This window comes from Staurois parvus, unplaced genomic scaffold (genome assembly GCF_062004578.1).
Source record: "Staurois parvus isolate SC_StPar_1 unplaced genomic scaffold, SC_StPar_1.0 ptg000214l, whole genome shotgun sequence".
Classification (NCBI taxonomy): domain Eukaryota; kingdom Metazoa; phylum Chordata; class Amphibia; order Anura; family Ranidae; genus Staurois; species Staurois parvus.
In genome coordinates, this window is record NW_028318010.1 from 729,312 (window position 1) to 754,876 (window position 25,565).

Consider the following 25,565-nt stretch of genomic DNA (forward strand, 5'->3'; position numbering starts at 1 on the left):
CAGCCCACTCCCCCCCCTCCTATGAGCCAACTAACCAGCTAAAGACAATGGGGGTGGGATACTTCTGTACTTATATATATATAACAATTTAAAACAATTTATTGATATTAATTATTTTTTCTCTATATCCCCCAAAGGCTCTGTTTTTTTTATTTTGAACATGTGACCAGCAGCAGAGGATTGAAAGCTCCTCTTGCCACTGTTTCCCTGCACACAGGCTGGGAAAGAGCTGTGTCTTGTAACAACTATATATCAATTAGGAAAAAGGGTACTTAGATTTTTTTTCTTGAAATAATTACAATGCCATCATCCAAATACAGAAAGATAAGGGACAATGTAAATGAAACAGTTTGTGTTTAGTATCACTTTAAGAGCAGTAGAGGAAAGAATATACAAAACCTGCCCCAATGTTCCTGTTTAGCACTGCTTCCTGTTTGACAGAATTGATAAGTGTCCCTCAAGAAAGTACATCAAACAGGTGTCACCTGTATGTATGCCCTAAAGGTATATCGTGTCTAATTTCAATTCAGGTGTATACAGGTTAGAGCAGGCATATATAAGGCTGTACCTTAGCTGCAGGGCTTTTAATGTGGGAATTCAACTGATCTTCTTCTTTACTGCTTACAGAGTCAGTCTACAAAATAGAAGAATCCAAAAAGTAAAGGATATCTAATAATATCAAACAATTTCCTATTCTCTCTATATATAGAATTTTGCAGTTGTCCCAAAAAAAGATGATGCAAATAAAGAGGTGTATCACTCTGACTGTAGATGGGTTAAAAACGATCACAACACAAGCTCTTTATCATATGAGGTAGTTATTCAAAAGGTCGATTTCACAATGATTTCTAAAAGAACTCCAACAAAACAAACTGACTCCTAAGATCCCTTTTTAAACATAAACACGACAAGCGTTGCTGGCCAATAATGGAGGTATAGGGACTCTGCCTTAAAGCCAAACTCTGAACACATAAAAAGAAATCCATGCAGTGGACCCCCATGAACTGCAAGGGTTAGATGTTCATTAAGCCTAGGGGTTTTAGAAGAGGCTGCTTTTCTGACTCCTTGCTCATCACATTTCTCTAAAGCTCCTGTCTGTGGGTGGAACCTTGACATCATCACATACAGTGCAGGGCTATTAACCTTGTATTGTACATGGTGGACACGGGAGTGCTTGCTCTGGAGCCTGCTGTAGCTCAAGTCAGGTAAGTTATACAGCTTCATCTATATCTTCTCTCCCCCCTAGACTTAACAAGCATTTAACCCTTACAGTGTATGTGTGGGGAGGGGGGAGAGCCCTTTCGCCCAACTGCAAGGGCGTATTTTTTAATGTGCCCGCAGTTTAAGCTTGAGTGTCCATATCCAAATTTCATGCTCAAGCAAGCCAGAGTTTTGTTTATGTTATCAATGTTAATTGGGTTTCCCTTCAACTGGGTTCACACTATGTGGATGTGAGAAAGTGTGTAAATCGCATACGTTCCTGCACCTGTAGGCACCCGCAGCCACCCACAGCTCTTTAGCAGACATGCAGGGGTGCATCTAAAAACGCAGCACATTTTTAAGGTGCACGAAACCACATGGTGAAAAAGCACCAGGCAGCTGCCCTGCTGGTACATTTTGAAAAAGGTGACCTTTCCCTGCATGTCTGCATAAATGTGGCACACAGTAACCTAGTCTTAAAGTGTATGATACTCCAAATTTTAATTAATTGATATGTGTCTGTGTCAAAGTAGTCTGTTTTCTGTTCATTCACGTTTTTCTGATAAATAGCTGGTGATCCTGTCAGTCCCCCTGCTTCCTTTTTCTAATCTGATAATGCCAACCACAGAAGTAGATGGGAAAAGTTGAGTGTTTGCAGGGAGAGATACTGTAGCTACTGCAATACTATACAGTACTGCTAAAGCCTTGCCTTTTTAATTTAGGGGCCTCTATGTAAAACTGCAGCTGCTTGTAGCCAACAGAACAGCACAGTTGGCTGAGATCTAATTGGTACCATTTCTGTGTGTGACGTCAGTAATTGCCTACGTGTTCCTAGATCGACACACCCCCTCTAATGGAAAAGGAGCTGAAAGAAGGCTGTGTGGTGACATGATGGTTGAACTGAAGCCACATCCCCTTTAAGCCAAGGACATTGATTTCCAGAATATAGAGTTATAAATTAAAAGGGGTTACAAATATTTATTCTGCCTTGGCCAACCATTATTGGATTTATGCCAGTGAGGTATGCTGAGAAAGTAGACAAATTATTGAGGTGACCTTCTGAAAAGGCCATTGCCTCCCAAGTTTTGCATGGAGGGAATGTAGTTTCAGAAGGTTTTGGCCTCCCGGGCTTTGCAGAAGATGTGAATCCAGAGATCCTCCCTTCCTAGTCCTGCTGCCTGGGAAGGGCAAAGTTCTAGAGAGGGCCATTCTATGCCTCTCTGGCTCTTTACCTGGAGGAAGAAGCCAGAGCCAAGAAATGTTTTTGTTTTCTTAGTTACCTGTCTGGGTCTAGAGGGTCCTTGTTATGGCAACATGCCCCTGGTGGGTGGTGCAGGCTTACCTGCGGTGTGGAGTCTAAGCACCAGCTGGTTTTATCCAGAGCTCCAGAGTAAGGTCACAGATGACATTATGAAATGACCAATTCCAGAATTAAATGCAATCAATTTAAAAGAAAGACATACACGTGTTAAAAGCGTTGAGAAAAGAGAAAAAAAGTACGGTAATTGTCAAACCTGTGGCATTATTGTTTTTAAGATTAAACATGTTTACACATGTATTGTCTAATGCAAATTCATTTCAAATTTGTTGCTAAATAGTTTTCAACTCTACAACAGAGTGGTGGAGATATAAAAGTAATCACCTTGATTTTTTTTTAAGATTATTTTTACTTCCAACAATTGCACTAAATATATTAATTTGAAGAGCAAACGTATAAAACAAAACAAAATTAACAACTGTATCCAGGAATTCCAAGAAGGTCAAGTGGACCTTCTTGGAATTCCTATATAGAAAAAGTTTCTAAAAAAATTCCTATATAGAAAAAAATTCTATATAGAAAAAGTTTTTCATTCCATCTCTGAATCCACCTTTGCTTAGTTGTATTAAGACCTAATTACTGAAAAAGTCATTGTATAAAACTGAATGTATAAAATCATTTTAGAAATACTGTAGTCCAGGACTAACAACTGACCAGTTGAACAATATCTGCCACAAAATAGGTCAGTCAACATTTCCTAACCTCAGATGCTTTGGCCTATCTATCCTTAAAGTATAGCTAGAGACAAAACCTTTTTTATATTTTGGACAGAGTGGAGATGGATTAGAGCCTCTGTCAGTTTTTATTGCTGTCTTCGTCCCTGTTGGGTAGATTCACCCTCTCTATTTGTCCTGTTTACTATTATCATCAAAAGTGAAAGTAAAATAAATCCCAAATTTTGGGTTATCTCCAATAAGTAATAGAGGGAAGATTTTCCAATGGGGACACTAATTCTGGTGACCTGAGGGTCCCCAAGGAATTCCCTTCATTTGTAGAGAATTTCTCACTTCCTGTTTTGGCAATGGAACAGTAAGTGAAGGTAAACCTCCCCAATGGGACACAGACAGCAAAAAAAACTGACCAGGGTTTAACCCTCCCTTACTCTATCCAAAATGAAAAAAAAAAAGTTTTGCCAATAGTTCTACTTTAATCTGCCCCAAGCTATAACTGTAGTTATAGTAAATATTTATAAGCACCAAACATGCTGGACTACATGCATACATTGTTTACACCATTTAAGAACATCACACGTATCAGGGACATTAAGAACACAGGATATATTCTTTACAGTAAATTAAAAAAGACCCTAAAACTATAAAAGTTCACCTCTGAAGAGATGACCTTGGTCTTCGGTGGCCGTTTACCCTGCATTTTGGGCCTGTCTGCTGTGGGATGTGCCAGTTTCACTGATGACACTTTAAGTCCATCTAGTGTAGAGGTATCTACAGAATATGGAAAAGAAGAACATCAGAAGAACAGCCTGCCTAAGTTAGATTTTGTTATTCAGTTATGACTGTCACAGTTAAGTGTCTGACATTACCCAATGATACATGTCAAAGACTGGTGATCTTTGCTCAGGACTATCTTGATGGCTAGTCTGATGTAAAGTCTAATATAAAGAATCAGGGACATGCAAAATTGGAAAAAGAAACACCAGATAACAGACCAACCAGCACTGATTTAAATGTTTAAACAGACATTCTCTTGTCCAAGAGGGTTCTTAACACATGGAGCTTGGTAATATAGCACTAGATACAGCAGCATCATAGGTGGGAATTTAGGATGAAGGAGATGGTGTACAGGTCACATACAGTGGGAGGATGGAGATGAAGGGGTTAATGCAGATTAAGAGAGGTGAGGGATTAATATACAGGTCATTAGAGACAGAACAGTGATCAGATGTATAGGAGAGGAGAGGAAAGTTAACGGGTAAAAAAAAAATCTAGGCTTTCATTCCTTTATTTTCAGCTGGTGATCTAGCCAGCAAGTCTGTTATTTTTCAACAGAACAAGCTGTCCTACAAAAGTAACAGTTAGAAGGTTGAGATAAACTGTTTAGAACTGACAGGGGTGCTTACAGTGATCAACTTTAATTCATTTATGTAACACTTTATCCAAAATGTAATGAAACAGTTTGCTGTAACTAAAGCATTAGCTGAAGTTTGGCTTCAATTTGTCAGTGCATTTTAATCTGCTAGTTCAGCTACAGAAACAGTGGGGAAAAAAAAACTAAAAAAAAGAATAATGTACCACCACTACATCTAAGTATGGATAAGCTGCAATATATTACATTCTTTGTTTTGGGTTAATACGGTGTAATACCCTCCTAGTCAGCTAGGAGGAACTAGACCTCAATTGTTAGCTAGGAGGGCTGAGTAGCAGTCTGGGTGTGATAGCTAGCAGGGGTCAAATTGTGGTCAGAGATGAGAGGCTCCGCAGACTAACTCTATGGAATTTCCCCATGCTCTAGGACTTTGAAGAAAGGTCCCAGAAGCAATGGGTGGATCTGAGGGGTGGCTAGTCTGTAATCTTAGAGGATCGTGGTCAATCCCCAACAGGGGCCAGGAAAACCTTTAAGAGTAAATGAGCGTGCTCAGCATGAAGAGAGTGGAAGCTTGAGAGTTGAGGAGGATGTGAGGCTGGAAGACAGGAGACTGTGAGGGGGCCCAGATCGAGAGGGGCTTACCTACAGGCAGAGGACCCTGGAAGGAGGAAAGCTTGGGATTTCACCGGCCCCCTGAGAGAGGACCTCCTGTGAGGCAGTGAAGGAGCAGCCCAGCTAAAAGGCCTGGTAGCACAGGAGAAGGACTGAGTGAGTAGACCTGCAACCCCTGGGTCAGATAGGCGAAGGAGGCACTCTAGAAACTGGATTAGCCTGCCACCCATGACTGTTTCACCATATATGTGACTAGACACTTCATCTCTTGCTCAGGGATTCACCCAGAACAGCTGGATAAGGAGTATCTAGGGTCTGGGGTGGTACTATAGGAGACGCTGGCTAGCTCTCCAAAAGAGATTGTTTTGCTGTAAACTCTTGTAAATAGTTCCAGGAAGTTTCACAGTTCCATTGGGCATCCTGTACACCCCTAACCCTATCCCAGTTCAAATCCCTTAATAAACATTACAAAACCAAAGTACAAGGACTGGTCTCTGACTCCTGGATGCAAGACTATGTGAAAATGCATGTTGCCTGGCTGTGCAGGACTATAGGTGGTCCAAATCTTCAGCAACTCCTAAGGGGGCAGTGCTAGCACATTTAACATTTTAACTTACTTAATTCTTTGCTCTTTTCTTTCTTTTCCTCTGTTAACTTTGTCTGGGATTCTGTAGTAGACCTGTAGGATATTGACAGTTTCAAATCAAAAGGTTTATAGGCATTTCCCGTAGTTATCAATCAGAATAAAACTTCAGTTCTCCTGTCACTATCCAGTTTGGGTTAAATGTTAGATGTTTCATTTAGGTTATAAAACAGGTCTTAGATACCCAGAAAAAAAAATCTTGAATATTAGTTGCATGGCGAGAGACATACCTGTTTTGTTAACAAGCTCTGTGTGCTACTGTATATAATGACCAAGGTAAAACGTTTCTCTTTTTGTCACATAAATGGTTCAAGGCCTTGCAAGGCACTATTCATAAGTGATGTTTAGGTAAAAAGAGGTTCTAATGCCATTCATAGATTATTCACATGCCTCAAGAACTAGAATATCTATTTAAAGATCAGCCTCAAGCAGATAATTGAAAAATTCCAATACATTATTATTGTATATTGTTGTTAAAATCATTACTGTTTATTTTGTGTACCTAAATTTGTTTTAGTATTATCTTTATATAATCCCCTGCAAAGCAGGACTCATGCAGCAGCGTAAAAACAAGCCTAAAGCCGCGTTTTGCAAAGGTATTTAGGCGCATCAAACATTTGGGAGTTCATTCATTCCATTGACCGGAATATCAATTTATTCTTGGTCATTGGAATGAATCAATGCTCAAGCACTAAACGCATCTAAGCTTGTGGGTAATTTTTAATGAATGAATATTGAGACTTGAATTTGCATTACAAGGCTAGTGTGTAACTTCTGTGTTAGTATAAGAGTGCTTAAAGTGGTTGTAAACCTCAGACACGGAAAATGAATAAATCGTTTCTTTCTATGGTGTGTATTAGTCTGAATCCAGAACAAGGAGTGTAGTTAGTTTCTCATGTCTGATCCCTCTGCTATCTGCATGAGTCACTAATAGAACTCTAAGCCAACTCAACAGCTTTCTTCCCTAGCACACAGCAGGTGACTCATAGCCTCAGCTCTGCATGTTTTTCTATAGGCCTGTGGGGGGGGGGGGCTCTTCCCTCTATTCAGCAGGCATCTCTGTGCTTTAGCTATGCAGTGTGTATTACATCAGATGCCCATCCCCTGCTCTCTGCTGATGTGAAATATTCTTTGATCTGTGTGCTTTAGATGGTTCGACAGGAGAAAATTTGGAGATAAACGGTACAACTTATCAAGGAGGATTTATCTCATCTCAGTGTATCACCTGAGTCTAGTCACTTCACTGGGTATATGTAAGGGTATACAACCACGTATGCTGTCTAAAGGAGCAGACAGCCTCATATAAAAGCAGCAATCTTTGTAATATTGTTTAGGATTACCCAGTGGTTTTGAAGCACTTTGAAGAGGTTAGTTATTGGACCTATTCCATACGGTATTGATATGACCATATGTATGTTCACTGTGACAATAATCAAGTCATGTTCACTGCAATAGTGGTACATTCTTATCACTGTTCACTGCAGTATGGCTACTTCAGCTGCATGGATATGGGGTTAACCCAAGCGATGTTGCTGAATTCTGTATAGACACATATGCACAGTATTGCACTTTAATATGATCACAAACCTAAAACAAAAAGCAATTTAAGATGTGTTTATAAAACTATCATTATTTTCTTACCCAATGCTCAAACAATTGAAATATTCAAGTATTTGTGAAATGAAATATGTACAACATAATTATTAAAATAGTAATGCCAGGATACCAGCTATTGGTCAGACACCACTAGGATACAATAGTCATTGGGGGACATTTATCAATTCTGTCGCACAGCTAGGTAATGCTACACAGGAGCAGTGAGGCAGATGTGAAACATTTATTATAGTTAGATAGCCTCATTCGTAAAATAGCACTGCCACAGAATAAAACATGTCCCGACCACTTCCTAATTTTTTTTTTTTGGTTTAGGACAGATAGATTGAAGAAGTGCAAGAAGCCCTATCAAGCTAAAAGTGCTGTGACCTGTTCTGGGACCTTTACTACTTGTCCTAGTGACAACATTGTTGCCAGAACAGGACGTGATGCTGAATCTCTCTGTCAGTGGCACAACAGTATTTCATCACTTTTTCTTTTTAGCAGTTGGAAAGTCCAGACGGTCCATCAGCTTTTTTTTATTCCATGTGTGTCTCAGTTGTAGATGACCCCTCACTTTTTGACCTGGACACAGCGCACTCACAGGAAGTAAGGGGAAATCTCCTCAACAATTTCACTGAACCCGATGTTGATTCTAACCATTACTCTATCCAAAAAAAAGAATAAAAGGTTTTGGCTGGAATTGTACTTATTACTACTGCAGACATATAAAGCTCATCTCACTTGTTGGCAGGAGTGGTATTAGGTTTGCTCTTGACTGGCACTGGTGGAGGAGGTACTGGCTTCCTTACAGGTTGATGGTTCACTTTACTGGTTGGCTCTGCTTTGCTCTCTTTTGGCTCTAAAACAGATGGACATAACATTATCAACACAACAGAATTTCTCCATATGATCATTTGAGGAGATCATACTGTTTAAGCCTAGGTTCACACTATGAATCCCCTATGAATAGCACAGGAATGTTCACTGCATTCCTGTGCAATTCACATACAATTCAATGTGGTGCAATTTCAGCCCATTCATTTTGAATGGGCTGAATTCACACAGCACTAAATCAAAAGTAGTGCATGCAATACTTTTGGAAATGAACTGCAAGCAGATCACATGGTAGTTTTGCACCATGCAATCTGGTGTGGGCAAACACACTGCATTTGCGACCTGTGTTTGGAATGTTGTTACCATTGCACTGACACCCACTACAGATCACAAGGGCAGTGTGTTTTGAACACGGTGCAGGAAGCGTAGGGATTGTGAGTTTCCAGCACTACATTCCAGTGTGAACCGAGGCTAAAGCAGGACTCCAGGCAATTTTATGTCTAGGCAATGAACTTCATGTCATCTCCAGGATCACTGCAATTCTATTATTATTTACAGTTTAATTGATGCCAGATAGTATAGTTCTTGCTATATTTCAGGTGGTGCCACTATGAGAGCTGCAGATCGCATACACCAAAGCCATACTGTTGTTTATTAGCCTATCCTCTCCCCTTATCCATTCACAGGGTGCCTTATATTTAATTGACCAAATACAAAGCATTCTGTGAATAGACAAGTGGAGAGGACAGTACATCTTCTGTGTATGAGAGACGCAGCTCTCATAGTCGTAGTGCTGAAATCATAGTGGGAGCTACACTAGCTGGCATCACTGAACATGTAAGAGCTTGTGCACATGAAAGGGCTCATGCACACCAACGTAAATACAGGGGTATAGCCATACAGTATAAAATAACCCTGTATTTACAGTGCTCGGAAACCCCTGGTACAGTGTATTTCTGCCCATAATACTGTATTACAAGCTACACAGAGCTGCTGTAATCTCATGTAAACACATGTGCTTGCTATTATACTTACATTGATTATTTTCCCTTTGGGTTCTTTGGAAAATACTGCCATGTACATGTAATCATGAGCACCGACATTTACACAAGATGACAGCAACAAAGCGTACAGACGTACCTCGGTTTGCGAGCGCCTCGGTTAATGTAATTTTCGGTTTACGAATGAAAATCCATTGAAAATAATGGCTCAGTTTACAATTTTTTTCACAATACAGACGGATTAATTGGTTTTCAATGCATTTACAAATGTTTTATTCATCATGTCCCTGTACAGTACTATGCCTTTAAAGTGCACTTTATAAAGAGTTTTGAACAGATAATACTTATTTTTACTTTTTTCTGACCTCTGGAATGGATTAATTGGTTTTCAATGTGTTTACGAATTAATTTTTAATTATATCTCTGTCTCAACTTTTTTTTACTTTTTTCTGACCTCCAGAATGGATTACTATAATTGGTTTTCAATGCATTTAAGAAATTTTTTTTAATCATGTCCCTTTATGCCTTAAAAGTGCACTTTATAAAGAGTTTTGAACAGACAGAACTTTTTTTGACTTTTTTCTGACCTCCGGAACGGATTAATTGGTTTTCAATGCATTTACAAATTAATTTTTAATCATGTCTCTGTACAGTATTTAGGCCTTTAAAATGCACTTTATAAAGAGTTTTTAACAGATAAAAGACTTTTTTTTTACTTTTTTTGACCTCCGGAACAGGTTGGTTAGTTAATTGGTTTTCAATGCATTCCTATGGGAAACCGCATTTCAGTTTCCGAATTATTCGCAATACGAAAAGTCCCGCAGAACGAATTAAACCGAGGTACGCCTGTATTTTGTAAAACAGTAGTATGGGCAGAAAAACACCCCTTCTGGGGCTCCCAAGTGCTGTAAATACAGCTCTATTTTATGCTGTGCAGCCATATGCCTGTACTTATGTTCATGAGCATGAGCCCTAAATAACAAAGAACAGGTTAAAACTTAGCAACAAGGTCTAATCTATGCAAACTTACATATCCTCAATCATAAACAAATTCTCTGCTAATCAACATTTTGTGATTTTGTGGTTGTAAAAAAAAATGCAATAACCAGTAGCAACCAAATCCATTAACCAGTAGCAACCAAATCCAAATAACCTCTTTAATAAAAGTAATTATAGTCTTGATGCTATGGGCTGTTGTTTCTGTCACATCCACAATACATTGTACAGGTCTTATTGGATATACAAAACGAGTACTAACATGAGCTTCGACCCAGAAAAACAAGGAGAGTATGTAAATATTAATTCATATATGTAGTTTTGGTTTGACTTTATTCTGGTCATCATTGCCATTTCTGTATCTCTCTGAACGTCTCTAGAAATATGCAAGTAAGCATTTTTGTGCTAAAGCAAAGTCGGCCATTTGGCGGCCATTGCCATCCTCCTTCCAAAAATGCAAGTTTATTGGCAGCAAGACAGCTAGTATTTTCATTAGAATGTCAGAAATGGCAGCCTTCATGTTTCTCCAACAAAGTTACCTAAACTATTACTCAACTCACAGGTTATCTGTGCATACTTCACAAAACATGTTGATGACTCAACTCATAACTGTTGTTATGTGAGCAATCACTTAGAGTCTCTCTACAATGCTGATTTCCTGTTGGTATTTTCTTTCAAAACATCAGACAATAACTGCAGTTCTTTTCATGCTATCATGCAATTGGTTTGATTTCCATAAAGGTGTCTTTTTTTGTAAATAGGATCCCTTATCATTGATCAGAAACAAAATATACTAAAAGTTATGTCCTACTTGCTTGGGGCTATATTTTTTCTTTTTTGCAAACAGGACTGTTTTAAATTAGCTGTCACATCTTTCCATAAACTGCATGTGTCATGAGAGAAATATCATTGCTGACCTTCAATTAGTTGCCTGGTTGCCACACTAATCCTCTTGTTTCAATACTTTCCATATCAAGGATTCAGGAAAAAGATGAAGATCAGAAAAGTCAAAACTTCTGATCTCTATGCTTGTTCCTGACCAGGATATAGTGAAGCCCCTAGGAGAAGCACGATAGTCAGGTAACTGAGATTTTTAGGGTTTTAAGAGGTCAGCATTGGCAGCTTCTTCATTTCTTTTATTGTCTTTTTTCGGTTCTCTTTGGATTGGATCATGTAAATTATTATTTTTTTATTTCAATATCACGTGAAGGAATGACTTAAACATGCAATTTTGCATTTTTCAGTCAAGGGACATTGGAATTCAAGACATGAGTGTTCATCTACTTTGTGTTCTCCAAAGCAGCACTTAAAGGGACCATCAAGATGGAAAATGAGGGACATGCATTTGTTTTTAAAGGTGCTTTTCAGGTAAATATAGAATTTTGGAAATATCTGCATTCTTTGAACTAGCTTTTCAGGTTTTCCAGGCTCTCATGTTACTGTAAAAACTGTTTATAGACCTCAATAACGCAAGTTGAACACACACACACAATCTTTGCCTCATCCCAGTGACTCATCCCTTATTAGACTGCTCAATTCAAAGTTTGTTCCTCATCGCAGGGACAGTATTTTCACACAGTTTAAATTCTACTGTTTCAGTAAATATTTGTTAAAAATTGCATGTCCTTTAACACTTAATGGGGAGGGACAGTGGCTAAGTGGTGGCATGCTTGCCTTGTACTGCAAGAGTTCTGCGTTCATTTCCAACCAGGCAATTATGTGCATGGAGTAGGTGTGTTCTCCGTTTGGGTTTTCTTTGTGTGATAGTTCATTGTTTTGTACCTAAACTGACCCTAGAGTGTTTATGGGTTTGTATGAATATGACAAGGACTGATATAATCAGCTCTATATACAACCTACTCATTAAAGTGATATGTATTAACTGCCACTATATAAAAGAAATAAGTAATATGTGCAGAAACTTCTGTCAATGTCTGCATAAAATGCTCTGACACCAACACTATAGTAATCATTAGGAAAACTAAACAGTCATTCCAGACAAAAAGTCAAACCAATCACAGAGATACAGACACTACGCAGCAGACACTGTTGCTGTGTAACATCAGGAAGTTTACTCAACACTTCACAGGGTTACTGGCAGTATACTTCCTGAAGTCTATGCTGTGCAATTCTCTTACCTTCTGCTTCCCGTATCACCAATTGCATTCAAACTTTCTAGTCAGAGTTAAATTTCAATAACTGGGAGAAAACATTGCTTACATCAGGTTGTCTGTATGAACGACAGCAGTGTGTCTGCCAAGGGTGTGTTTAGGAATAAACCTCTTGACACCACAAGCAGGGGTTTTCAGATAACAGGCAACAGGGAATATGGTGGTGAAGTGCAGTAGAGCAATGCCTTAACGCAACATGGAATAAAGATGCCTATACACTAGTAGAATTTTGTTCATTTTTGTTTTAAGAACATTCATTCAATTTTCTAATTCGTAATGGGGTCGAATCATTTTATTTATTTTTGATCATAGTGATGAGAAAATTTGAAGGAGCAGGATAGAGAAATTTCCTGGAACAAATGAAGTAGTCCATATATTTTTTCTTTTCTTTTTTATTCAACCAGCAAATGAACAAAAAAAAAAAGATCCAATTACCCTATCCACACAGATGAGGCTGGGGGGGGGGATCCTTCCCGCTGAATCATTGTATTCTGACAGGGGGGGGGGGCCTTCCCTGCTGTCAGATTACAATGATCAGTGTTGCTGGGTATAACTGACAGCTCTGATCGTTCGGGTAGAACTGGACAGTTTGGTTGTACACAAGTAAATTGATAGACTGACTTGTGTGCAACTAGCCTGCCCACACATGGACTGAAATTCATCCGGTCCTGCTGAACTGGACAAATTTCGATCCACGTATGGCAAGCTTAACAATAAATGTGGTTTTTGTTCAGGAAACTTTATTCATTCCAATATCAAATGTTCAAAAAAATTTACTTTTGAACAACATGCATCAAATCATTGAATGTACTGATTCGAATTTTCTAGGAATGTCTATAAAAAATCTACTAGCGCACGGCCAGCTTTACTGGGCATGAGGATGTTCTCCTTGTATGCAATTAAACTTTAATTTTCAATTTTACCTGGAGTGTAAAAAACACAACTTCTAATATCTGTAATCATAAAAAAATTTAATATCTCAGCGCTCACAGGAAACTTGTATTGTCTCTAATAATTTTACACTCTAGCCACAACCACAAGCAAGTGACCATCTATTGCTAACAAATGACTAAAAACTGATTTGTCACTGTTACAAAACAAATTATTATAATGTAATGTTCACTACAAATAGGATTACAATAACTATAATATACCAATTTTAGACATCATAACTGCAGCCTAGCTTGTAAGGAAAACAAATCCACAAACCAATAAATAAACAAATAAATACAAAAAAGAAATACAATATTTGGCTTCATGCATATGGGCACATTAGCCCATGCAGCATAAAGACACTGTGTATTTCTGCAATCCAGGATATTATGGAGCTGCATACATTGTCTATAGACATGAATACACAAAGTGTGTCCAGCAATGATAGCTGCAGGTAATCCCTGGCTGTATGAACAGTCATGAATAGCTGCATTTGTCGACAACCTGTAAGTGAAGTGTACAGGCTTGGCGGCCGCATCTAGCCACTCACAACTGTTAAGCACTGCAGCAGGAATTCCTAAAATGCCTGTGAATGTAGCCTTTGGGTGTGAGGCACGAGGTGATGGTATAAGATTTTTGGACAAATTTTGTCTTCTGTTAAAAGAAAAACACAATTTTCAATATATTTTCACATGAATGGACTTCAGTTATTTCATGGTGGACATTTACATGAATTCATTAAATATACTCATGTTTAAAATTTATTTTAGGTGTTTATATATATATGGAATATTTTGTTCATTATTTTTAGGTATATATATATGTATATATATGGGAATGACTATGAACTAATTGTAGGAATTATCAGATGTTTATATTTTGTTTCTTAGACTGTATCTACAAGTTGTTGAAACGCACGAAATTGGACTTTTCAGGTATGTACAAAGTTACAAAACCATATTTTTAGAGATTCAATATCAGTTTTATTATACATTAAACTATTTTAAAAGAAGAGTACTTGTACATAAAGCATTATGGCATATATACTTATATAGCTAATATGTCACCATAATTCTCTTTACTACCCCATATTCCTATATGTACGCTTGACCAGTGTTATCATAAGCTCCCTCAAGGAAGGAGGGAACACATGATAACCTTGGTGATGATACGCAAATCGTGGACAGACTAAAGTGGCCTATTTACCAGCACACATTCTTGGGTTCTTGTCAGGCTACATCCTCTTTGCTCATCTACATATATTGTGTGTTTACCGTGACTGCAGCATTGTGAATGTGATTGTTAAAATCCATGTGGAAGATAAATGTTTTTGGTCATCTGCTTTAATTTAGCTTTTGCTTCTGATGAAGAAGGTGCTTTGAAAACCGTTGTGCCATTTCCCATTCAAGAAACTGAAAATTGATGGTTTACTCAATTAGCTCCAGAGTACATACGAAAAAATGGGGTAGTAGAGAGAATATGGTGACGTATTAGCTATATATTTTAGCCATAGTGTTTTATGTACAAGTGCCATTCTATGAAAATAGTTTCTTGTGAAATAAGACTGTTATTGAATGTTCTAAAATATGGTTTTGTTACATTGCACATGCCTGAAAAGTACCATTTTGTATATTTCAACAATTTATTTATATCTTGGTTCACATCATTGGAGGATAAGCAGCGCTTTCTTATCTGAGCATATGTACACAGTACATACACAGACTCAGATATTTTTATATATGCTCCGTTATATACATACATAAATACATACTATATACATACACTCAAATACACTATATTGCTAAAAGTATTGGTACGCCTGCCTTTACACGCACATGAACTTTAATGGCATCCCAGTTTTAGTCCATAGGGTTCAGTATTGAGTTGGCCCACCCTTTGCAGCTATAACAGCTTCAACTCTTCTGGGAAGGCTGTCCACAAGGTTTAGGAGTGTGTCTATGGGAATGTTTGGACATTCTTCCAGAAGCGCATCTGTGAGGTCAGGCACTGATGTTGAATGAGAAGGCCTGGCTCGCAGTCTCCTCTCTAATTCATCCCAAACGTGTTCTATCGGGTTGAGGTCAGGATACTGTGAAGGGCAGTCAAGTTCCTCCACCCCAAACTCGCTCATCCATCTCTTTATGGACCTTGCTTTGTGCACTGGTGCGCAGTCATGTTGGAACAGGAAGGGGCCATCCCAAAACTGTTCCCACAAAGTTGGGAGCATGAAATTGTCCAGAATGTCTTGGTATGCGGATGCACTAAGAGTTCCCTTCACTAGAACTAAGGGGCCAAGCCCAACCCCTAAAAAGCAACCCCACACCATAATCCCCCTTCCACCAAAATTTACACTTGGCACAATGCAGTCAGGCAAGTACTGTTCTCCTGGAAACCGCCAAACCCAGACACATCCATCAGATTGCCAGACAAAGAAGTGTGATCGGTCACTCCAGAGAACACGCAGAGTCCAGTGGTGGCATGCTTTACACCACTGCAGCCGACGCTTTGCATTGCACTTGGTGATGTAAGGCTTGGATGCACCTGCTCGGCCATGGCAACCCATTCCATAAAGCTCTCTATGCACTGTTGTTGTGCTAATCTGAAGGCCACATGAAGTTTGGAGGTCTTTAGCTATTGACTCTGCAGACAATTGGCGATTTCTGTGCACTGTGCGCTTCAGCATGCATTGACCTTTCATGTGACCTACCACTCTATGGCTGAGTTTCTGTTGTTCCCAGTTGCTCCCACTTTGTTATAATGCCAATAACAGTTGACCGTGGAATATTTAGTTCACAAATTTTTGTAGAAGCAGTCTGCAAACCTAGGTGCTTGATTTTATACACCTGTTGCCATAGAGGTGATTGGAACACCTGAATACAATGATTTGGAGGGGTGTCCCAATATCCTCTGGCAATATAGTGTAAATAAATACACTGAAATACACACACACACACACACACACCAAGAAACAGTATAAAAAACACTCAAATACACTCAGATATATGCATACAATTAGTTATATACATATATACATACATGCACACACTCTGATATATACATGCTCTCAGTTACATGTACATGCATACATACACTCTCACCTTCAAACATATACATACAAACACACAAATTACCATCAGATAAATACGTATACAGTCAGTCTGGTAAACAGCAGCCAGCTTCATTTCACCCACCATCTGTCCTGCTGTTCCATTCCCACTGGCACTGCAACTCCTTCCTCTTCCCACCAACATCCAATTGCAGCTCCATGCCACTAGATCAATGTGCTTTACTGAACAGCCCGGACAGAGCTCCAGGACATGGACCTAAAAGCAAAGTATAGGGAACAGCAGCCAGGAGCCTCTGCATCCTTTCACAGACAGCAACAAGTCCTTGTCAGTAGAGCTGTTTATATCAAGGCAATTGCAAATATTCAAGGACAGGTGAAATTCTGATAATGATTAGGAATGCTGGATTCTAACTATGCTTTTATAGGGGTGCTAGAAAATTTTTTGGGAGTGCTTCAGCAAACCCAAGTAACCCCCTTCTACCGCCCCTGTACAAGTAGTTGAGCAGTATATAAATAACTAGTACATAAACACAAGGCTAATGAGTCCAAAGTATTCCTTTCTTTCTTTCACCCTTTATCCATACTTTCCAGCTCAGGTTCATGTCCAGGCAGAATGTCAAGGCAAAATATGTGAATTACAAACATTGTAAACTAATAACACTAAGATCTATGACAAGAAAAGAAAAATGTGAGTTGCTGATGGTTTCTGAGAACCAAGCCAGGAAATAGCACCCTATTACATGCAACCAAAGGAACCATACAGACAGACAGGCTCAAAATCATCACTGAAAATGCTGATATATAGGTAAGATTTAAGGAAGAAGTAAATTTGAGCAGAATAGAGGTGCAGTGGTCAGTATGGATGTCTTACAGCACAGAAATCCTAATTCCAAATAACACCAGTGGCTATATTCATATATTCTATATTCGTACAAGTTTTCTGAGGTCAGAAGGATGTGAGTGACTCAATGGGGTTGCTTTACTAAAGGCAAATAGGCTGTGCACTTAGTTTTTTTCTTTGCACATTGCACTGGTATTCTTTACAAAGGGAAGCTTCAACGCATTCACTAAGCTCTGGGGAAAATGAGTGCAGCTGCACTTGCAAAGTGCAGAGTTTGTTTGCTTATAATAAATCATCCCCTGTGTCTATCGTCAGGATAGTCCTAGCATTTTCATCATTAGCGCCATAGCCCAAAGACAGAAATGTGTTGTTGGGGGATAAATGACCCTCCAGCACTGCAGCCATAGCTATGGATTTAGGACAATGGTCTTTGTGTTAAAAAAAAGCAGATAATTCCTATTTGTAATCTGGAGAAGGCAACAACCAGGTACTGACTAGACTGGTGCAATAGAAAGTAGCCAAGAAAGTTAAAGTGTATCTAAACCCAAAACCAAAAATGTATAATATTGAAGACTATTGGACATGGTTTAGTGGTTCCATGTTTCCTCTTTTCAAGCTCCTTCAATGCTTTATTTTCAACCAATTATCCTGATAATAATATACTTTCTGTCCCTGTGTGGCTACATCAGTTCTCTACTGTATCTATGGATGGAGCCATGGTTGTCACCCTAGGCAGCCCTCCAGATATGCACTATAAACATTTTCATATCTCTTCATCTCCATTACATTGGGGACACGGCAATTGGTAGTTTACTGAAGCTAGCTAAGAAGGAAAATATTATTAGGTTTGGTCACAGGAAGTGACAAGGACACTGCATTTCTGGCAAGGATACTGTATTTTCTGTGTACATGCTACAAATGTCCTTGGCGTAGAAAAAAAAAAGAAAACTAATGCAGCCACCACATCCATGAACTGTAGGCTGCAAAATATTGCTTTTTGTTCCTTGGTTTAGATGTTGGATTTCAGTTTTAATTAGTGGCCAAGGATATGTTTGATACAACAAAGGAAAACAGACCGCTGATATAAGAATGCTCTGTGGGACCATTTGAGTGTTCCCAAGTGACAGCATAATCTGGTATCTTAACCACTTCCCGTCTGACCCATGTACATAAACGGCCGGATGGGAGGAGTGCAGGAGTGGGTTGCCGTTCATAAACGGCGCCCGCATTTTCAGCCTGTGCACGCTCCCTGGGAGCACGCGGCACCGCAATCCCGTGCCCGCTATGTCCGGAGGACACAGTGGAACACCGATCGCTTTACGGGGCCTCTGTGAGGTGCTGATCATGTGATCACTGATTGGCCAATCAGTGATCACATGAACAGTAGTAATCAAGATGTCTATTCACAACAGCCTTGTACCATGTGACAAGCAGAGACCAAACACAGCTCACACAGTATTTCTCAATGCCTGCAAGAATGCAGCCAGAGAGAAGGAGAAATGATTGCTTTTACAGCCTTTATGGGTGTAAAAGCAATCAGTGTAAAAAAAAAAAATCTTCATCACCCCCCCACAAGTAGTACAGTGTCACTATGGTGACACTGCACTGCTAGGGTGATAGTATGTTAAAAAAACAAATAATAAATATAAAAAAAAAATAAAAATGTAAAAAATGTTAATAATAATAAAGTAATAATTTTTGGTTATAAACTAATTTGGGTTATTTTTTTTACTAAAATGATAGCTGAATACATTTTGGTCAAGATTTATGAAGAAATATTATTTATTTCCAACATTTTATAAGAAAAACACTTTTTATCAAAATTTGTGGACTTTTTCAATTATATGGCAAAAAATAAAAATCCCAGTGGGGAATAAATACCACCAAAATAAAGTTTTATCTGTCTAAAAAAAAATGCTAAAAAATTCATATGGGTACAGTGTTGCATGACCACGCAATTGTCATTCAAAGTGTGATAACTCTGAAAGATGAAAATTAGCTTGGACAGAAAGGGGGTGAAAGTGTCCAGATTTGAAGTGGTTAAGGCACTGTTCCCACCTGTGTATTTTACATGTGCTTTATAAAATTCCTGTTTGCTGCATCTTTGATGCGCTTTCATCAAAATGTATGTTATACATAGTTCAATGGTAATGCACCTGTAGGGCATGCCATGCTTGGCTCTGGTTGCACCATATACTTAAGTACCGACTCCTGCATTCTAGGCAGAAGCCAAATGCTAAATATACCAAGCCTGTCATGTACCATGATCCACTTTTTGAAAATGAATCTGGCTTCTGACATTCTTGACATTTTAGAAGAAGCCCATCGATGTCACTACTCAACTTCCAGCAGACATTTCTACTGCCTTGATCCCCACTTCAGAACCCTGGAAAAATCCTATGCAAATACTCACCATAGCCTATGCACTCTGCCAGCTATATCCCTGCATGCATTTCACGTTTATACAAAAAATATGTTTTACTGACAGAGGTAATTTTAGAGAAAATCCAGCAAGTTAAAAAAAGAATAGCTATTACGGAAAAAGAGGTAACATGCCTGATCATTTTTTTCCCCTTAACCCGTCACAAACCATCATATGGCTCAAAAATCAAGTTCACTAAAAAATCTGAGATACTGTCAAAACATTAGGAGATACTTTATGGAAGGAATACAGGACATTCCATTGACACAGTTGCTTTACAACATATTGCAAATACTAATCTTGGAAGGAGACACATTGGCACAAAGAACTGACAGTGAACTGATGAATACTGCTTGAAACACACAGAACTGTGTATTGCAAGAGTGATGGAACCATTACAGAAATTAGGGGATTACTTTGTGATTAAGAAAAAATAAGGTACCATTTTATGCATATATTGAGGATCTATTGGATCTAGGAATTGACACAAGGGATTCTAACCAACTAAGAAACATTTGATATACTTTTAGTGGTGGTTTTAAAAAGTAATTCATAAATGTTATGTCTTGATCAAATAAAGATTTGGCTGACATCCAACAATTGATTTATGATTTGTATGGTGAGTTAGGTATTTATTGTGATGTAGAACCTGAAAGCACATCTAAACCCAAAGAGAAAAAAGTAATATATTGCAGCTTACCAGTCCTTAGATATGATGGCTGCATTCATTGTTTAAGAATCTTTCTTTTATTTACACATACACTCATTTCTCCATTGTATGTACAAAGGGAGCCATGGCTGTCACAAAGACTAGACTTCAAGCATATCTGCCTTTGTTCATCTTTTTTTTTTTACATGGTAGTTGGTTGGATTAATAGTTTACTCTTGAAAGAAATCATAGATTGTAAGCTCCAAGGAGTAGGGCCCTCCTATCCCTCTTGTATTAACCTGTATTGTTGCTGTATTGTCTCCCGTTATATTGTAAAGTGCTGAGCAACTGTTGGCGCTATATAAATCCTGTGTAATAATATAATAATAATAATTTTTGCTGTCTTTTCAGCTCACACAAAGTGACAAGGATACTATATTGCTAGCAAGATCAGCAGGTATTTTCTGTTATTAGCCTGAAAAAGGAAAACTAATGCAGCCCCCACATTTAATTGAAAATATAAAAAATATTTGATTTTTTCCTTTAGATATGCTTTAAATGTTATTTCTGATTTGGTAATTAGATAGTGTTAGTTGTGCAACCAGGTCTGCAGTCACAGAAAATATCACAAGGAGCTCTATTTCTAGAAGTGGAGAGATTATTTATTTGCTACAGTTACTTATATAGCGCTGTCAATTTACACAGCACATCACATTATAAATGTTACACTGCTATTAAGTCTAAGGACAGTCCATAATGTGTTTTTCCTTTTTAGTTTCTTCTGTACAACAGTTAATGACTAAAAGAGGGCTCATTTTACATGTACTGCACCGGCCACACAGACATTTCATGACCAATCATCTTTGGTGTGACAGACCTAAGAGGGAAATTTACAAAACTCTAATCTCTGCATTTTTTTCATGAAGTACACGTTCTTTATAATGCATTACTTCATACTTTTTACTACTTTGCCAAATAAATAATTATCAAAACTATAAATTTGAAGTAATACTCACAAATGCCCTTTTTTAAACATGTTTGCGTTGTACATATGTTCTCTATATATTTAGGAAATGATATGATCCATTTCTTCAGGATACATATGATTTACCGTACTTTCTAATTTTGAAACATTTACTGTGGACAATGAATACGTTTGCAGCAAGATAAAACTGAATGCACAAGCACAACTGTTACACCAATAGAATTTCATTAGAAAGTTCGTGCAGAAATTTTGCCATAACTGAGCCAACTAATTTTGTTCAAAGACCCTTCAAGTTTTGTCCAGACCTGCTACTTAAATTAAATCCAGTTGTCTAGAACATGCACATTATATATACAAATTTTTCCCAATGAGAACCACATTTACAGAATTTTATTTGTTTAAGAAAAAATGTCCATCCTGCGCCTTTGAATTTTCTCACCACTATGGTTAAAAAACGAATTTCAAATAGATTTGACCCCAGTAACCATTAGAAAATAAAACCGGCATTCTAAAAATGAAATTTTACTAGTATACGACCAGTTTTAGAACCACCCCCCACTCCCAAAAACAAAAAACCAAAAGGATCCAGAATGGCAGAATATGTATGTTACCTTTCTGTGCTGAGGCACCAGGAGACTGCGGCCTGTTCACAGGGGACTTGAGGTCCATATTGGGTGGATCTTTTTTAGCCGCTAAAAAAAAGCAAAAGCAAAGAAGTAAGTTATTTGGGAATGTGAGTGTAACCTGGCTAATTATCCGTTAGCAGTTTATAAGCTGTAAAAATGACTATGTATTCTTTCATACTGTTCCTCCTCCCTCACCCAAAAAAATAAGGCTCTATATACCTAGCAGAGAAGACTAGAAATCTTGAAAATATTCTCTCGCTTCCTTGCACATGTGGGAGCTTCAACCTGTACTGAAGTGTAAGCTGCAGAGTGTTTTACTGAATATTACCACTTTAGAATCACAAAGTTGCTTTCCTGTGTGGGTTGAAAGCTCCTGAAACTAATGCTCAAAGGGTATGTGTTTCCATTGATAATATCTTATGTATCATCAGAGTATGATGGATCTTGTCATTGTTTATTTTTTAAAGGTACCACGTTGTATATATAAAAAATATACAGTATACTCTATGTATGTTACATTAGATACAATATTGTTATACAATACAATAACTTTAATATTAAATTCATACTGTAGCTTTAGCACTGTGGTGTACTAAGATTATTATATTGGGGGAGATCTACTAAAACTGGTGCACTCTGAATCTGGTGCAGCTGTACATGGTAGCCAATTGGCTTCTAACTTCAGCTTGTTCAATTAAGCTTTGACAATAAAACATGAAAGGTGATTGTTTTTATGCAGAGCTGCACCAGATTTTGCACCATGCAGTTTTAGTAAATCAACCCCCATAGCACGGGGCAATTTTGGTTTTATCATATGCAAAGTAATTCCAGTGTCTTCCAATATGTCTCTAAATGCAGTTAAACCATTCAGCAATTAAATGGAAATCCCCTGCATTTTGTAAGGACTTGGATAAAGCACACGCTCTGTAAGTACCATATGAAGGGAATGGCCTTGTTGGATTCAACCAGCAGCACAGACAGACATATGTGGCATAGCCTTTAGGCCCCATGTACACGGGACACTTCTGAACGATGGAAACTGACTGCTGGAAAACTTAGGTTAAAAACATCTGTTTAGCTGTGTTTGCATAATGTGTTTATGAGCGTTTATACGTGTTTGCGTTTAGAAACATTTTTTAAAGAGAAGCACAGGCGAACATCCCAAATGCCCAGAATGCACTGAAAAGTGGTAATTTATTAACTATTTCAGACTGTTTCAGAGAAATACAGAAAGTAGAAGCAGAGAGAGCAGTATGTGTTGAGATTAGTTTAGGTGTGAGTTTCTCATTAACATTGTTTCCAAGGGTGGGAAACAAGCCTAAAGTCGCATTTTACAAATGCATTTAGGTGCATTTAGATGCGTTTGGGTACATCAAGCATTTGGGCATTCATTCATTCCAACGATCAGAATATGATTGTATGAACGCTCAAGCGCAAAACGCACCTAGTGTTTAGGCCTGTTTACATGCGTTTTGCTGCAATCAGTGTTTTTTTTGTCCAAGCGCTCCTCTCTTGAACATTCTAGTGGTCAGCCTCTAAGGCCCCATGTACACGGGACTCTTCTGAATGATGGAAACTGACTGCTGAAAAACATAGGTTAAAAAACGTCTGTTTAGCTGCATTCGCATAACTTATTTATGCAGGTTTATGTGCGTTTAGAAGAGTTTTTTAAAGATAAGCACAGGAGAACCTCCCAAATGCCCAGAATGCACTGAAAAGTGGTAAATTATTAACTTTTTCAGACTGTTTCAGAGAAATACAAAAAGTAGAAGCAGAGAGAGCAGTATGTGTTGAGATTAGCTTAGGTGTGAGTTTCTCATTAACATTGTTTCCAAGGGTGGGAAAGGTGTCTGGTGGAGTGAGTCATTAAGGTCACCTGGCAAGGGGTCTTCATGAGGAATTTGAGGTGTGAATGGTCATTAACATATCTTTTGTTTCCAAGGGTGGGAGAGGTCTGAGGTGGGAATTGGTCATTACAATGTGTGAAAAGCTTGGTAGGAACATCCTATGTTCAGTGTTTTGTCCATCTGAGTACCTTGAAAATGCTTTCCATGCATTTTTCATGATGAAAATAGGCTCTGGACAGCATAGGGAACTGGAAGAGTTAAAAACGCAAACGCTTATTTGCCACCTTTAGCCACGTTTTGCATTTGAAACACTGACAAAATCAACTGCTGAAAGCATGTTTTCTGCTTTCCAAAAAAATTACTGTAAACTCAAATTCCTGTAAACGAAGATGTGTACATGGACACATAGGAAAACATTAGTGTGCGTTCAGGGGCTGCTGAAAAAAACACTGAACAGCTCCTAAACGTGAGTTTATCAGCTGCAGTGTACATGAGAGCTTAGATAGTAAGATCACTCAGAGCAAATATTCAAATTTGTTCTCACACACAATGATATCAGTAATCATAGCACATGTAGTGTACCCAGGGGAGTGACCACAGACTTGCAGGTCAGGCAAGTATGTGTTCAATGGACTGCTTGAAACTGCTTAGTCTTGTTCAGTGCAATGCAGCTCCAGCACAAAAAGTAACTGCTTTTAGTGGTCCACAGTGCTGGCCAAAAGGATGGGGCATTCCACTGCTTTAGTAAAAGTACATTTAAAAAAAAATGCACAGTTTAAATGAAAAGCATCTATTTTGCATACAGATTTTATACTATGTTGTTATAGGTAAGCTCTGCATACCTTAGTCTGACCCCAGAGTAACATTTTAAATAAAAAAGATATAAATCATATTGATAGAAATAAGAATCATCATCTACAAACCTGGTCCTTTCACAGTTGCTATTCTTTGAGGAGGCTTGTTTGCTTTCTGAAAGTATATATCAGAAGAAAATAAAAAGACAACTACGAAAATATGTTGTTATGGACAAAAGGATATTGCCTTTGTATCAGGGGCGGACTGACCATTTGGAAACTTGGGCACTGCCCGAGGGCCCGGGGTCAGTAGGGAGCCCCATGAGATGCCCCTGCTACCTTTTTCATAGGCTTTTTGAGTTTGGGCAAGGACACAGGGGCCCCATGATCCCCTATTGCCCGGGGGCCCCATGAGTTGTCAGTCTGCTTTGTATGTGATTTAGTTATAGAAGTCAGTTGCATCAACTGATTATGTATGCTGATTGTATACTGATTCAGTGTTGACTAAAATACATACAGTAAATACATTGATTTGGTACTAGAGAACATGACAGCATTAGTATATAGTATAAAATAAACACAGGCATATACAGTGCTCAGCATACATTAATACACCCCAACAGATTTGTCAGAAAACCTTTACTTTCCTTTCAGAATCAACATTTTCTATGGGACACTATACTACAAAATACTCCCACAAATGCGGGCCATTGATTGCAAACAAGATTTGTTAATTTGCACACACAAATAAGTATTTTTCCTAACAAACTCATTCAATACCATGTTGCAAAAATGAATATACCCCAATGACAGTCTTAGGAACAAAGCTAAATTTTAGATAACAAAATCCTAATTAACAAGAATTCAATTACAGGTGAGTCTAATTGGTGTCCAGCAGACAGCTGATTATAAAAGGGCGTTGCTTAACAAAGAAAACCTCTTCCCATTTCATGCTGTCAGCAATGGAACCACATGGAAGAGAAATGT

At 38.3% G+C, this 25,565-nt stretch overlaps 1 protein-coding gene across 1 annotated transcript in view; it reads right to left on the reverse strand.

Moving 5' to 3' along the window:
* The window catches only part of MNMIP1 (manchette microtubule inner protein 1), a 159,328-nt gene that overhangs the window by 16,100 nt on the left and 117,663 nt on the right, over positions 1 to 25,565 (reverse strand). The window contains exons 10-15 of the mRNA XM_089678986.1: positions 24,708 to 24,753; positions 21,923 to 22,003; positions 8,154 to 8,271; positions 5,791 to 5,852; positions 3,845 to 3,960; positions 569 to 634 (exon numbers count right to left, since the gene is read on the reverse strand). Of these exons, the coding sequence (XP_089535112.1) occupies positions 569 to 634; positions 3,845 to 3,960; positions 5,791 to 5,852; positions 8,154 to 8,271; positions 21,923 to 22,003; positions 24,708 to 24,753 (489 nt within the window). The remainder of the gene's footprint in view (positions 1 to 568; positions 635 to 3,844; positions 3,961 to 5,790; positions 5,853 to 8,153; positions 8,272 to 21,922; positions 22,004 to 24,707; positions 24,754 to 25,565) is intronic.